General features: G+C 40.1%; 1 protein-coding gene across 1 annotated transcript in view; it reads left to right on the forward strand.

Annotated features, from left to right (window-relative positions):
• Positions 1-7941: 7941 nt before the first annotated feature.
• Positions 7942-16713, forward strand: part of LRP1B (LDL receptor related protein 1B) — a 1445547-nt gene continuing 1436775 nt past the window's right edge. The window contains exon 1 of the mRNA XM_033944130.1: positions 7942-8134. Coding sequence (XP_033800021.1) covers positions 7942-8134 — 193 coding nt within the window. The remainder of the gene's footprint in view (positions 8135-16713) is intronic.

Raw genomic sequence — 16713 nt, forward strand, 5'->3', positions numbered from 1 at the left:
GTTTTTATAGCAACGAGCAACTTTTCATGCATTTGCTTGTTTTGCATCTCATTACTATGGAACGTGTGGCGACTTGAATATTATGGTGATAAAAATAAGTCTAGTTGCATTAAGACCCTTCAAGTTGTGTTGAGGTGCAAAATCCCTATTTGCTAACTTCTACCCTAATGTAAAACACACGTAGCCAATTTCCATTAGAATGACTGCTTTAGCAGTAACGGACATGAGGGGGTGGATATGGTTCAATCAATGATCTGAAACAATGTCAAAATATAGGGCTTCTTTTATGAAGCCATGTTAGCGGCTTTAGCGCGCGAGACTTTTAATCATGCGCTAACCCCCGCGCTAGCTGAAAAATTACCGCCTTCTCAAGAGGAGGCGGTAGCGGCTAGTGTGGCTGGTGGTGTAGCGCGCACTATTACACGTGTTAAACTGCTAACGCGGCTTCATAAAAGGAGCCCATAGAATTTAATTTCTGCAAATTGGCACTTTACGAAATAAATTAGCACTCTTTTCAGTTACAGTGGCAAAATAACGCTCAGAATTTAGGAAGTTGGTTGGACTGAGAACTTTTCAGCACCCCCTCATATATAAATCAACATTTATATATGCTAGTATTAGCAGGCTAACAAGGTAGATTATTTTATGCACTAGAAACATGAGGGGAGTGTGTGGTGCAGTGGTTGGATCTACAGCCTCAGCACCCTGTGGGTTCAAACCCCGCACTGCTCCTTGTGACCCTGGGCAAGTCACTTAATCCTCCATAGCCCCAGGTACGTTAGATAGATTGTGAGCCCACCGGGACAGAGAGGGAAAAATGCTTGAGTACCTGATTGTAAAAACCGCTTAGATAACCTTGATAGGCGGTATATAAAATCCTAATAAAACTTGAAAAAAAAAAAAAGCATAGGGAGCCATCAGGCAACTTCAGGCCCAGAGGCTGATCTGTTAAGGGTCTAGAGCAGGGGTAGGCAATTCCGGTCCTCGAGAGCTAGAGCCAGATCAGGTTTTCAGGATATCCACAATGAATATGTATGAGATGGATTTGCATGCACTGCCTCCTTGAGATGCAAATCTATCTCATGCATATTTATTGTGGATATCCTGAAAACCTGACCTGGCTTCGGCTCTTGAGGACCTGCATGCAAATCTGCTCCATGCATATTCATTAGGGCTAGCCTGAAAACCCGATTGGCCTGGTAATCCTCCAGGACAGGGTTGGGAACCACTGCTCTAGACCAGTGGTTCCCAACCCTGTCCTGGAGGAACACCAGGCCAATTGGGTTTTCAGGCTAGCCCTAATGAATATGCATGAAGCAAATTTGCATGCCTATCACTTCCATCATATGCAAATCTCTCTCATGCATATTTATTAGGGATAGCCTGAAAACCCGATTGGCCTGGTGTTCCTCCAGGACAGGGTTGGGAATCACTGCTCTCTAGACCACTAGAAGACTTACCAGTATCTTTAAAGTTGCATGACAGGCACTGGGATATTGGGCAGCTCTCTTCTGGGGCTTCCCCTCTGTAGACTGGCCAAATATATTCAAGCCTACTAATATTACTTATGTATTATATTATATAACTGTTTCACCTGATACAGACGTGGAGGGGCATAATTTTTTTTTTTTTTAAAGAAAAGTCTAAAGTCCATTTTTGACCTAAGGCTCTAGTGCCATTTAGTAAAAGGAGCCCTTCTAGAAAACCGCTGAAGCGATCTTTAGAGCAAGCTAGTGTGGTGAATGCTCTGTGCTTTTTCCAATGCTCATAGGAACTCTGTGGGCGTCGGGAGAAGTGCAGAACATTCACTGCACTGGCCTGCTCTAAAAACTGCTTTTGCAGTTTTGTAAAAGATGGGGGGAGGGGGGTAAGTTAGGTCTTAGATTGGCTAGATGCACCAATCTAGGAGATTAAATGTAGGCATCTTTTATATAGTAGAATCCGGGCCCGAGTGCATAATAACTGGGTGCTATTACAATTGTTGTATGATACGGGACTGAATATATTAGTGACTAAAGTAATGTATCATCTGATGCTAAGAGGAGACTGTCACCAAAGCAGAATATGATGGCAATGGTACTATTGCTTCATACATCAATGTCCAAGTTGGATATTTGAAAAGCCATGCAAATGTTCTAGTTAATAGAACTATTACATCACGCTCAGAGAAACCATAACAGCAAGATTTAGAGATTAGTTGTGATAAAAAGCAGAGACTAGTGTATTTATTGCTTCACATATAACAGATTAGCACTCATTAAAAATGATAAATCTGAGATGGGCATATGCATTCTCATGCAATAGAAGATAAGCCCTACTGTAATCTTTCATTTAATTTTAAACAAAAAAATGATAAATCAGCTATTAATGTAGTTAAAGCTGAGCTTAAATAACATTTTAATGTTTGCATTTGATTTAGGGACTCAGCATTCATAAATTGTTCCATGGAAGCGTGAGAAAAATGATTATTAGATATGGCAGTGTGTTTTTTGGGTAAATATTGTCCATCTGCATCTTTAAATGCCATGATTTATTTTTAAATATATCTGTTAGTAAAAAGTGATAGTGGCTACAATTGCCTTGATTCTATAAAAGAGGACTAAAGTTAAGTGCCTAGATAGACACACCTGGCTGATCTAGGTGCCTAACTTAATTTTGTTAATTGGCTTAATTGGCACTGATAATTGGAAGTACCATTAACCCCCCTCCATAAAAAAAAAAAAATAATAATAATAATAATTAGATGGTAGGCGCCTAACACATTAAGGTAGGCATCTACACCAATGCACCTACCATCAAGTAGGCATGGTTAGAGGTGGATTTTGGGCATGGTTTCCCTTAGGTGCACTCATTTAGGCCAAGAAAACAATTGGCCTAAATGGCAATGTGTCAAAGGTTTTAATGTAAAGTATGCTTAAGAATACTTAAATGCTGCTAGGTACAATTCTATAGACAGTGCCTAGATGATGATTGACAACAGCGCTCAACGGACCCACCTCCTCCAACAGAACTTCCTGTTTCTGGGTGGGACACTGGGGAGGTGCCTCAGGCAGTTCAGGAAAGGAGCATTCGACAGGCAGCACTTTATTCATGTTCAGAGGGCCAAGTCTGTCAGTAGGGTGAGTGTGGGAGGACACTGACCAGTGGGGAGATGTTTGAGGACTAACAAAGGACCATTAAGGCCGCGTGTTGGAGATCCCTGAGTAAGCACATCTACAGTACTTCATGCTGATAAATGCAGGATTTGTGCATGAGCCCTTAGGACTTGGTTCTATAAATGACACCTAGGTTAGGCGCCAGTAGGCATCCTCATGGAGGACACCTAGAGACACCTAACCTAAATCCATGTACAAGATTATTTTTTAATTGGTTAATTGTTGTGGTAATTGACCACACCATTAAAAACTAATGTGGATATCCGCACGGTGCCTAGTGATGCCTATGTTGATGCCTAACTATGCCTACTTGAAAAGTAGGTATAATTAGGGTGGAAAATAGCTGTGGTAAACTTAGGCATGTAAGATAGGTACCAGTAAACTAGGCCAGGTTAAACCTGGCCTAATATACCAGCACTTACCTCGATGACATCTAGTGATGCCTAAGCAACGCTATAGAAATGATAAGTAGTAGTAGTAGTAAGTGTGTGATTCTATAAAGGATGCCTAGCGGTTGATTGATAATTAAGCAGAATGGCTCCCAAAAGTTAGTCGTGGTTAGGCTATTTATAGAATCAGGCCTTTACTGCCTACAAAATTAGTAGTGGTAAGTGCTCATAATTTTTGTAAATGGCCGTTATTTGATTAAGTTAGCACATGGATGTTAATTGAGAAAATAGAAAATTGGACATTTTCCAGCTGTGGTAAAAAATGGCCTTAGTGCAGGAAAACCTCACATAAGGGTGCCCTAAGACTAGGATTACCAGACGTCCGGATTTCCTTGGGCATGTCCTCCTTTTGAGCACATGTCCAAGGATCCGGATGGCTTTTCAAAACCTGGCACTTCGTCCAGGCTTTGAAGAGCTTCTGGCAACGAACAATGTCGGGACGGCATTCGCGCTTGTGCAGAAGTCGTCGTGATATCGCTCGTTGCTCGTGCAGGATGGGGGTGGGGTGGGGCTGGGGCAGAATGGGGTGTGGACAGCCTGAACAAGGAGGGCCTGGGGGCGGGGCCATGGGTCCAGATTTTCCATTTGGAAAATCTGGTAACCCTAGCTAAGACCAAATTTTTCTGCAGCTTGGTAAAGGACCCCTTAGAGCAGCATAACATATAGTGACCCAGAACATAAGAATTGCCATACTGGGACAGACCAAAGGTCCATCAAGCCCAGTATGCTGTTTCCAATAGTGTCCCAAGTACCTAGCTAGATTCCAAGTAATAAAACAGATTTTATGATCCTTATCCTAGGAATAAGCAGTGAAAATGTGTGCTTGAGTCAGACTTAGGGGTCCTTTTACTAAGACGCGTGCTAAAACAGCTAGCACGCCTTAGTAAAAGGACCCCATAGTTACTTTAAGGGCTTCTTTTACTAAGGTGCACTAAGAAATAGCGCACACTAAATTATAAGAAACCTTTAGGAACACAATTAACTTCTTAGCTAATTGTTAGCGCACTTGGTAAAAGGAGCCCTACGTTTGCAAGTTAATTTATTATGGCATTCATGCAACCCTCTTCCCCAGAGCCCTTTTTTCATGAATAATATAATTATTAAAATCATCTTCAATTAATTGAAGAACTTAATATACTAGTTATCCAGGCACAGCTTTCTCTCAGTGGTAGTACAAAAAAAAAACCCTACGCTAGCTGCCAAGAAATGTCCTGTTCTTGCCAGCCTAAAGTGAAAAGACTAATTAGCAGGGTTGATTCAGTCCCCTTTCATCCCCCTCCCCTGCTCAATATATGATCTCTCTGAAAAGAAAATGAAATAGATTAGTTTTTTTATGGCATAGGCAGCGGAAAGCTCTTTTTGTTTCTGGGGGCCCCAAAGTCCCAGACCCGCCAAAGCTGATGACACAAAAAGCTGTTCAAAGTTGTTAAATCACAAGAGGATTGTGAAAAATTACAAGAAGACCTTGTGAGAATGGGAGACTGGGCATCAAAATGGCAGATGATGTTTAATGTGAGCAAGTGCAAAGTGATGCATGTGGGAAAGAGGAACCTGAACTATAGCTATGTGATGCTGGGTTCTGTGTTAGGAGTCACTGCCCAGGAAAATAATCTAGGTGTCATTGTTTAGGATACGATCCCGATCTCTCTTCCCTTCCACACCCATTGCTATTCATCTCCTCCCTCTCTCTCCTTTTCCCCTCCATTCCTGTGCACCATCTCCTCCCTCTTTCTCCCATGGTCTGACATTTCTGCTTCCCCCTTCCCCCTAACCTATGGTCTGGTATATTTTTTTTCTCTCCTTCCACAGCCTGCCATCTCCTCTCCATGGGCAGGCATATTTCTTTCCTTCCCATGGTCCAACATTTTTGTCCTTCCCTACTCCCCCCCCCCCCCAACTTCCCACAGTCTGGCATCTCTCTCTTCTGTTTCCTGCAGTCTGGCATATAGATCTCCCTTCCTTTCCTCCCATTCCCTGGCCTAGCATCTCTCTTTCCTTCCCCTTCTAGTGGTCTGACACATCTCTTTCCCTCCTTCCATCACCCTTCTCCAGAATCTGACATCTCACCCTTCCTTGAGTCATCTCTCCTCCCTTCCATTGCAACATTTCTCCCTCTCCTCTTCCTTTCTGTCCTCTGAAGTCCAACATCCCCCCTCCTTCCTTTCTGGCCTCCCTCCAATTCCAACGATTCTTCCTCCTTTCCCTTTACCAGTCCATTTCTTTCCGTCAGCCTCCTGATGCTTCCTCTTCTCAAGTCCTCATTCCCTCCCCCAACCAAAACCTCTTCCTCTCCCTCCATGAGTCTAACTTTTCACTCTTCCCTCTCTCCCTTCTCTTGAGTGTGATATTTCTCCTTCCCTTCTTTCTGCCCTCCCCATCCAGTCCATCTATCCCTCTTTGTCTCCTTGTGTGCTTTCTCTGCCCTGGCTCTTCTCTACCCCACCCCAAAGGATGTCACTGGCGGCAGGCAATCACATGCACTACCCAGCCACCGGCACTAGTGTCTCTTCTCTACTGCAGGCCCGCCTCTGATGAAATGGAAGTTACATCAAAGAGGGCGGGCCACAGTAGTGAGAGGATACCAGTGTCATATCTTCCTTCCTCTGCTCACATTCCTAATTCTCTTGCTCCCTTCCCTAACTCAATCAATGTTTATCCTCTATTTGCACAAACTCAAAACAAAATAAAGTTGTCCAAATGTATAAAAAAAAGTCAGAAATTCTATTTATTCTACATAAATACATACAGCATTCTTACAGTGCAGGTTTATGTAAAATGTACAAATGTGCAAACATGCAATGGCACAAAAAGGTGGGCCTTTAGCTGTTAATACGCAGGTGTAACTTCACTCTTTCAAGTTTATTAAAATTTCTGAGCGGTGTACAATGATAAAAATATCAAACATTATACATTTACAAAAACAGGGTTAAGGACTAAACAAAATATGACATAAAGGGGAAATTAGTAGCCAAAATACTTCAATTTATAACAAACAGGAATGAGAGGTAAAAATGGGAGAACTAGAATACCGCTGCGAGGAGAAGCATGGCCTTGCGTCACCGTGGATCATGTTTGGGGGGAGGGGAAGCATGACCTTGCGTCACAGTGGGCCATGTTTGGGGGAATGTTATAAATTTAAAGACTTAACGGGAGCTAGTTTCGACACCGAATAGCTCCCTGGGGATGTGTGAAATATGCATTGGGGGTTTGTTGGTTTTTGGACACAGATTGTATTGTAAGTGAAGATAATATTCAGATAGATAATAAAGCTGCGGCCAAATATTTATTCCAATAAAACTGAGTTGTGTGATTATTGATTGATGGTGATTAGCTTTCAGTTGCAGGTGACGGGAATGCGAATGCTAATGTTATACTAATTACTAGAATAATAAAAAAGTTATCTGTTTTGGAATATACAATGTAATATTTTTGGTTTTTATTGTTATATTTGAGTATTTTCTCTCCATCACATCGGACACTCCCAATGAAGAAAAGTTAGCAGCCTTTTACTTCAATCTCCATAAATTAGCTAATCAGGGGGCCTTTTTCTAAGGCGCTAGCTGATTTAGCAATATTTAGCGTGCCTTACCCCCTCTTTTACTAAGGTGTGCTAACCGATTAGCACGCACTACTCAAATTAGCGCACGCTAAACGCTAGCGTGTCCATAGACTAACATGCACGTGTTAGCATTTAGCGTGCGCTCATCGGTTAGCGCACCTCAGTAAAAGAGGGGGGACAATGATATTTTGAATAGATTTTGGAAAGAATAGGTTTTCACATTTACTACTGTTTGCAGTTTGTGGCAAATTTGCAAGAAGGCTAAAAGAAGTTATTCTAGTCAATGAAATATTAGATGATCATGAAACCTTCCGTATGTAAAAAGAGCTTACTTGTGTCTTTTTTCATTACTTCTAATACATTGCAGGGCATATTAAATCTTACAGCAAGAAATATTGCACAGATAATGGAAAAAAATTAGAGCAAGTTCTAACTTCCAAACTTCCCATTTTTCAAGTAAATCCTATTTCATATCTCATTGTGACAACTATACATGTCTTACTGTGTTATCCATAGCTAGACAGGAAAATAAACTATACTTTATGGTTAGATGCTATATCATTTTCAGAATTTATGCTATTAGTATCTTTCTTTTTCCAACAGCTTTTGGTTTTCAACTGCGCTATTTCTTATTTAAAAGCTTAAAAGTCTACGGATGTAATATGAAAACCCTACCTAACGGAGGGCCGCAAATAAAGACCTTTTGGAGCTACAGGTTGAAATTGTTTTCTGTGAAACATAACCTGATACTTTTAAAATATGAATAGCTACTTATATCATGGATAACCAATGTGTATGGATTGATGTGTCCTTTTTAATGATCATTTTTGCAGGTCCTAAGGAAATAGAATTCAAGTGTCCCATGAATCATATTGCTTGCCTTGCTCCAAACACGTGTATTCATCTTTCCAGACTGTGCAATGGTATACCTGACTGTATCGATGGATATGATGAAGGAATGCATTGTCGAGGTAAGTGGGAATGGATAAGCAGAAAGTTATCTAGAATATTGGTTTTGAAGGGTAGGGAGGTTTATTCTGGAATCTTTATCAAGGCTTGCTATGTATCTTCGCATTCCTATTTTTAGGTTCATTTCACACAAAACTGTATGTGCCATCCTTTCATCTGCCCAGGCAATATTTTTTCCCCCCTGTGGACAAAATGTTGCAGTAATTGCTGGAATGAGTCATTATCGTTGCTCTCATACTGGGTGAAGGAATTAACTAAATAGGCAACTGTGGACGTTTAAGTCTGTTCCATTAAAGCATTTAAATAGTTTGATGCTTGATAGTGAGCTTAAATGTTTATAGTTTAAGGCACAACCTATTAAAAAGGTTTAGCCCAGCTGCCTGTAACAGCCAGAATTAGTTTTTAAAATTTTGTGTTTGTTTTTTAAGCTTTTCTCTTTGGAAGTGCTTAATGAATTATTAGTCAGACAAAATTGTTTGTGAACTTTACGCTCTTTACGACACTGCTTATTACATCTTCCTTCAATGCAAATGATTAAATTAATGTCCACGAGGAAAAGAGCAATTGGTTATATGGCATCATCCTTGAGCAACCCACTGCCTGGTGAAATATTTGGAGTAATTAGTTATCTCAACTTTTGTAAGATTCTGAAAACCTACTGTTTAAAATTGCTGTTGCATGAGTTGCCTATGTTATGTTATGTAGTATTATTATTATTAACTTTTAAGTTGTTGTTGGTTTGTTGGGGTTTTCTGTTTGTTTATTTTTTTTATATAAATCACTTATTGCTATTTTATTTTACAATAAACCACCGTAAAACTTAGGTACTAGGCAGTATATCAAATCAACAAATTCAATTCAGTTCAATAAGGTAAACTGCTATCAATGATTTTATCTTAGATCAACCTGCAGTTAGTTTTAATCACAAGATTTAGAAGGGCTCATTCTGCAAGATTTATGTCTACTGGGCTTTATTATTTTGAAACCACCACAGGGGGGAATTCATCAAGCAGCGTTAGGGCCTTAAGTCATGTTATTTGGCCCTTAATGTGAATTAAATGGTCATAACACCACTTGGCATCAATTACCACTGTAATATTTAAATTGCCAAAGGATAGGCAATAATGAAATACAAAATATGCAAATACCCTAACGTGACTTGCAGTGATCCACCGCAAGTCACACTATGGCCCAAAATTCATAGTAAAATAACCTTGAGCCTACTGCGTGGGATTCCCTCACCCAGTTTAACCTTCCTTGGCCTCAACACCCCCTTCCCTGACTGCTTCTACATAATCAATCTCCACATAGCATCAGTATCTCCCAATATACTCCTGACAACATCAAGAACTCCATGCAGCATCAGGATTCCCCAGCCCTCCTTCCTACCCCCTTAGGGACTACCTTTTTAAGCATTAAAGATATAGGGGTTTATTTAGATAGGAGTAAAGGCCACTTGTTCCTGTCCAGTCTGGTGCCCTAGAAAAATGGTACCCCAGGAGTAATTTCATGCAAATATCACTAAGGGCCATGTTTCCTTATGAGGGGTATTTATTCTGCAGGTAGAGTCTGGAGTCTTGATGCTGCTGGGGCTAGGCCTTGATGGGGGGAGGTCTGGAAAGAGAGTCTAAATGCTAAGGGATGTCTGGAAAGCGGGTCTAAATGCTAGGGGGTATCTAGTGCTGGGGGGGCTTGAGCTGTGATGGGGGGGGGGGGAGAGAACCCTGCTTTGTAAGCCTGGGAGTATCAGGTCACAGGAATAATGCTGCTTCTGAGGTTTCTTGCAAACAATGTTATACTTCTAAAATGAGATTCAGCAACCTGCAATACTGAGATCCCACAGGATGCTGAATCTCATGGAGAATCAAAATATGATAAAAAGGTGATCTTTTACCTCACTTTGATGAATTTTTTCCTAAGATAGGGAAAACTCAGAAGGAGGAACTGAGATGATTTTAAAAAATAACAAGCTTTTTCCCAGATTAACCTTCACCAGCTTTTTGGGTTTGAACCAACACACTTGTAAAACTTGAAATATAAGATCATATTGTGGTTTTGTTTGTCAAGAAAAGTGTGGAATAACTTGTTAGCGTCATTTCTCCACATCATTCTCTTCTTGGTTGGGCTGAGAACTTTTCAGCGGCCCCTCGTATTGTGATGTCATAATGCCTCCTTCCACCAATGCCTAAGAGCCAACCTCATTGGTGATGTCACAATGGCTCTGTTTCCCTATACATGTGCCCATTTACTAGATGCATTTACCTCATTGAAACAAAATCAAGAAAAGTGTGGCTTAACTTGTAAGTTTCATGACTCCACATCATTCTCTTCATGGGTGGGCTGAGAACTTTTCAGCGGCCCCTCATATAACGCTTAAAAAGAACTATTTGTCTGTAATTTACTACAAGTCTATTAGACTTTTCAAGCACTCTGAAGTTCTTTCTGAATGGAAGTTGCAACTCTCTCACATTTAATAAAAGCCAATGAATGAAATAAATGGTAGGCTAAGTGGAATTTTTTTTGTTGTGGGATTTCTTTTTTATGTAATGAACCAATAGAGATGATACAAAATATTATTTTAGTGTTTTAATATCTGAAACTGGTTAGCCTTCTCATTATTTTTTTTTTCTTCTGCATCTGAAAAAAAATTGAAAATTGACAGAAACATTATGAATTTGTTGACTTTGGACAAAAACTACCTTAAATCAAAGCACTACTGACATTTTGGAAAGAAGAGGTTTCCAGGAATTGATAACCATACAATAGCTAAAAATATGAATTGCAAAGTCAATCAAAATGTCTCTATATTAATAATAGCCTGCAAATAAATTATTTTTGTTGATAGAATAAAGATAGTTCAATAATGATAAAAGATTAGAATCAAAATATAAAAGGAAGTAGGCCTGTTTTGTAACACAGTTCTCTTTCTCATGGCAAATTTGGTTCTAAAGGGAGTCTAAAAAATGTTCTACATGTGTGAAACTTCATTTAAAATCTTTATTCAACTTGCATCCTATTGTTATATGTGTTTTGCAATGCTTATGCCAACTATTCTCTTGGATATAAGCCATATTTAGCAACAGGAATGCTGCAGCAAGTGTTTTGGGTGGAATGGGCAGATCCCAGCATGTGACACCAGTTAAATGTTGTATATAGTACAAGGTGCTATGTCTAATTTTCCAGAGTTTGTATTGTTCTGTACCTCATTATTTTTAATAAAGATTATACAGTTTTATTATTCCAGGAGAGGTTTGCAAATCAATGATGAAAAGAGGGTAGCTGGACCAAATTTATGACAAACATGTCATATTGTGACTGTTAACAGTTCCTTCTCAATTATGGGACCACAATTATGGAATGCGCTTCCTAGGGTGTTGTGATGCTATATATCCTTCCAGCAGTTCAAAAGACTTTTGAACACTCATCTCTTTCTGCAGCCTTAACCTTGGCACTCACATAAGCACATAAGCACATAAGCATGGCCTCTGCCGAGTCAGACCATAGGTCCATCATGCCCAGCAGTCCGCTCCCGCGGCGGCCCCCCAGGTCAATGACCTGTAGTGATCTATTACTCAAGAGCATTTTGTCTTGTATAGTAACCTTCTAATTGTACCCCTGGATTCCCTTACCCCTCAGGAATTCATCCAATCCCTTTTTGAAACCCAAAACCGTACTCTGCTCAACCACCCCCTCTGGAAGCGCATTCCAGGTGTCCACCACCCTCTGGGTAAAGAAGAACTTCCTAGCATTTGTTCTAAAACTATCTCACACCACTCTCACACAATATAACTAGCATTATTTAAATAATAACACTAAGGCCCTCCTTTTACAAAACTGTGATAGCAGTTTCTAGCACAGGGAACTGCACTGAATGGCCTGCGCTGCTCCCAACGCTCATAGAGTTCCTATGAGCATCAGGAGCAGTGCAGGCCTTTCAACGTGGCTCTCTGCGCTAGAAACTGTTATCGCAGTTTCGTAAAACAGGGGGGTAAAGCAATTCCATTTGGTGGAAATTGGTCGCAGCTTGTTTATTTAAAACATTTGAACAAAGTTTCCAAATGTATTTAATATTTGATATGCCACATTGGCAAATGCCTCTATGTGGTTTACAAAATAACAAGTTAAAATAGAATAAAATCATGTGATTCAGACTCGGTCCACCCTGGTAATAACATGCATGAGCGAGATGGATAAAATGTTGATAATGAGACTTTATTTCAAAAATAGGTTAACGAAATTTTGTGGGGATTTGGTCAGGATTTTTCCGGATGTATCCAGAACCACACAGCTGAGGAGGAAATAATTTTTGAAATTGAAGGATAGAGTGTTGGCACTGGATGCATCCTTTTACCTGAAATTTCCCTGTAAATGTATGATTAAACTACAAGATATTGAATATTCTTTTTGGGATCCAATACAACTACAACATAAGAACATAAGCAGTGCCTCTGCCGGGTCAGACCATAGGTCCATCCTGCCCAGCAGTCCGCTCCCGCGGCGGCCCAAACAGGTCACGACCTGTCTGAATCACCAGAAGGGGCTCCCTTGCCACCTTGGTTTCCCATTTAAGTCCTATCTTCCCATCGAAGTCCTAACCCTCCGGTCTTGCACATGCACGACCTGGTTGGCTTTCTATACTCATTACTTGGTTAGCTTTCTATACTTGTGTTACATCCCAGCTCCTCCCTCAGTATCCCACGATCCCTTTATCCCTCAGGAATCCGTCCAATCCCTGTTTGAATCCCTGTACCGTACTCTGCCTGATCACTTCCTCCGGTAACGCATTCCAAGTGTCCACGACCCTTTGGGTGAAAAAAAACTTCCTTGCATTTGTTTTGAACCTATCTCCCTTCAGTTTCTCCGAATGCCCCCTCGTACTTGTTGTCCCCTTCAGTCTGAAGAATCTGTCCCTATCCACCCTCTCTATGCCCCTCATGATCTTGAAGGTCTCTATCATATCTCCCCTGAGCCTCCTTTTTTCCAGAGAGAAGAGCCCCAGCCTATCCAACCTCTCGGCAGTGTTCCAGCCCTTTTACCAGTTTCGTTGCTCTCCTTTGGACTCTCTCAAGTACCGCCATGTCCTTCTTGAGGTGTGGCGACCAATACTGAACGCAGTATTCCAGATGTGGACGCACTATCGCTCGATACAATGGCATGATGACTTCCCGCGTCCTGGTTGTTATGCCCCTCTTTATGATGCCCAGCAATTTTTAATTGCAAGAGAAAAGAAATAGAAATGAGATTTGTTTCACCTTACTGAGAAATATGAGGAGAATAAATATAATAGTATTCCAGTTTAAGGAATGACTCAGGGTTCATTAAATATGAACCAAGAATCATTATCCTTTATATTTCTTGAATTTTATTTTATTAGAAACTAGTCGTTAAGCCCGTTACATTAACGGGTGCTAGAATTTATGTCTGTCTGTATTTTTCTTTCTGTCTCTTTCCTCCCTCCATTTCCCTGTGTAGCGCTGTCTCTGCTTTCTTCCTCAGTCTGCACTCTCAAGCTGTAACATTACTGCTTAGCTTTTTCTCCCTGCAAGCATCTCTGCTCTCTTTCTCATCCCCAGTCTCTTTGCTATTTTTCTCTTCTTGCAGGGGTCTCTGCTCTCCTTTCTCTATATGTTCCTGATTCCTGCAAACTTCTGTTTTCTCTGTATGCTCTTGATCCTGTGTTTCCCTGTAGGTGTCTTTTCCCTTTTTTTTTTTTATTCCTTCTTCATGTATGGTTGATTTATTAAAAGTTTTTTTATTTTTCCTATTTGTTGCATGCCTGTCTCCTTGGCCGCTGTATGTTTCTAATTTTTTGCTTTGTGTGTTTGTTTGTGTTTTTTTGCTGATTGTCTACTTGGTCACTGTCAGTCTGTCTCATTGGCTGCTGTATGTCTGTATGCCTTTTTTTCAGTCTAACTCCTTGGCCACTGTATGTCTGGAAGGTTTTTTTTCCTGAATTTATCCTTGGGCATTGTAATTTTTATTTTTTTCTGTTTGTCTCCTTGGCTGTTTGTATTTTTTTGCTGTCTCTCTGTCTGTCTACTTGGACGCTGTATGTAAGTATGTCTGTCTCCTTGGCTGCTGTATGTCTGTTTGTCATTTTTTTTCCTGTGTCTCTCTCTCCTTGTCCTCTGTGTTTTGTTATTTTTTCAATCTGTGTCTTTAGCCCCCTGTCCTGTGACTGTCTGTGTGTCTCTCTCTACTTGTGCACTGTTGTTTGTTTGTTTTTTTCAATCTCTCTTTAGCTCCTGATCCCCTCTCACTGACCCTTGCGCGACTGCATGTAATTCCGGTTAGGTTTCCATGGCAACCCTGCTCGCGGGTCTGTGAGTGTAGGGCCATTTTGTCGGGTCTGGCGGCGCCGGGTTGGGAAGAGTCCTGGCTCCTTTTTTGGTTTGGGCCCGTGCAGAGGGGCTCAACAGCGCACATCCACCTTTCCTTCCCTCCCTCCATCAGGTGCAGTGCAGCTCCACCAATATTAAAAGCAGCCGCGTCAAAATCGGAGCCCTGCCACTGCCGTAGCACTTTCCCCTCTGCCTTGGTCCCGCCCCTTCTCTGACATATGGGACCGCGGCAGAGGGAACTTGTTACGGTGGCGGCAGGGCTCCAATTTCAAAGCAGCTGCTTTTAACATAGGCGGAGCTGAACTGTACCTGATGGAGGAAGGGAAGGAACGATGGGGCAAATTTGGTCAACGGCAGGAATTGTTTGGCGGACCAAGCACCGTGAAACCGTGAGGAAGTAGATAGTAAGATATACTCCCCATTAATGTGGGCTTGAAAGGAGCTTTGTATGTATGATTTGATTATGTATTGTTTTATGTGATTTCCTTTTTTCTTTTGAATTGTTGGATATTGTAAAGTATTCAAAATTATAAAAAAAAAAAAAAAATAGAATAGAATAGAATAAAATTAGAAAATACAGCCTGATAAAAGAAAATATGAAATTACATTATTAACAGATAAAAGGACAAATAAAGTATAGTACAACTTAAGTGTGTTGTGCTTCTAGATCTATATTGGTACTCATTGAGTCCTGCCTGGAATATAAAACAATCGAATAAAAACTGTTAATCATAGGCATCTGAAAATATAAAAGATTTTAAAAGTGATTTGAAATGTTCTAAATTGGTTTCAGACCAAATAGGATTAGGGAGAACATTCCAAAGTTGTGGACCATTAACTGAAAAGACACACTCTCTAGCAGATGCATATGTCACATATCTAACAGATGCAATAGTAAGAAAATTCTCTTGAAGTGAATGAAGTGTACAAGAAGGTGTGTATGGTATCAAGTAATTATCGAGATAAGGTGGAGATTGAGTAGATTGTGTCTTTAAAAATAAAAAAAACAAGATCTTGTACGTTAAATGATGATTAATAGACAACCAATGAACTGACTTTAAAAGTGGAGTGACATGGTCAAATTTCTTTTTTCCAGTTATTAATTTTATGGAAGTATTTTGAACTAATTGTAAATGACAAATATCTTTACATCTAATACCATAGTATAAAGAATTATGATAATTGAGTATACTAATCACCAGTGAATGAATGAGAGCAATATTGACAGAGGGAAGTATAAGATGTAATTTGTACTAACTACCTTGTATAGTAGTAGAAATTTGTGATTGAAAAAAATAATTTGTAACACCTAAGATTTTCAATGTTGATGACAATTGAATTGATATACTGTTGATGTTCCCATTCCATTGGTCATTCCATGGCATTTTGAATAAAGAGTATGTTTAGACCAATGTTACTTTGTTGAGCATGGGCAAAAATTGATCAATGACCAATTGTGGTTGGTGTTTTCATCTCTGTCAGATTTATTTTTGGTTTTGGGTTTGGGTTTATGTCCTATGGTGGTTAATACACTATTCCCTTCCAAGAAGTAGGCTGATGTTAGACCCAAAGGTTCATACACCTAATTCAAATTGAATTTAATTGATGACTTAGGATCTCAAGCGCTCGTAGTTACAAGCAAACAGAACTAGTCTTGGCTCATAACTAATTAGCGAGCTATCATCGGCCCTTGCATCTTTTATTATTCAATTTAAAGTGTATGTAAATTTTTCTTTTTATCAATTACTTTTTCTGTACTTTTAGATACTATTCTTATATAATACAATTTCTTAAGTTCATTTTTTATCCTTATTTCAATTTTATAATGTAGACGTGATGATACTTAGCTCAGGTGTATGTTTTCACACCCGGCCCTCTGACTACAACAACTGTAGACATGATGATACTTAGCTCGGGTGTATGTTTTCATACCCGACCCTCTGACCACAACAATGATGGAAGATCTCCGTTTCATTCTCACTTATAGTAGGAGAGCTTCATCAGGACCAGAGTGGTTAATACTAATTAACACTGTTCAGATTACTAGCCCCCATATAGGGTATCATTCTTTCAACTTTTTCAGAGACTCATACTAGAGTTGTTCCCCAAAGCTTCTTTCAGGGCATCTTACGTCACTTCCAGAATCAATTTACCGGAAGGACCAAACAGTGTTAAATTGATTCCGGAAGTGATGTAAGACGCCCTGAATCATAACATTCTAATCCAGACTTGGCCACATA

The sequence above is a fragment of the Geotrypetes seraphini genome, chromosome 5 (assembly GCF_902459505.1).
Source record: "Geotrypetes seraphini chromosome 5, aGeoSer1.1, whole genome shotgun sequence".
In the NCBI taxonomy this organism is placed as follows: domain Eukaryota; kingdom Metazoa; phylum Chordata; class Amphibia; order Gymnophiona; family Dermophiidae; genus Geotrypetes; species Geotrypetes seraphini.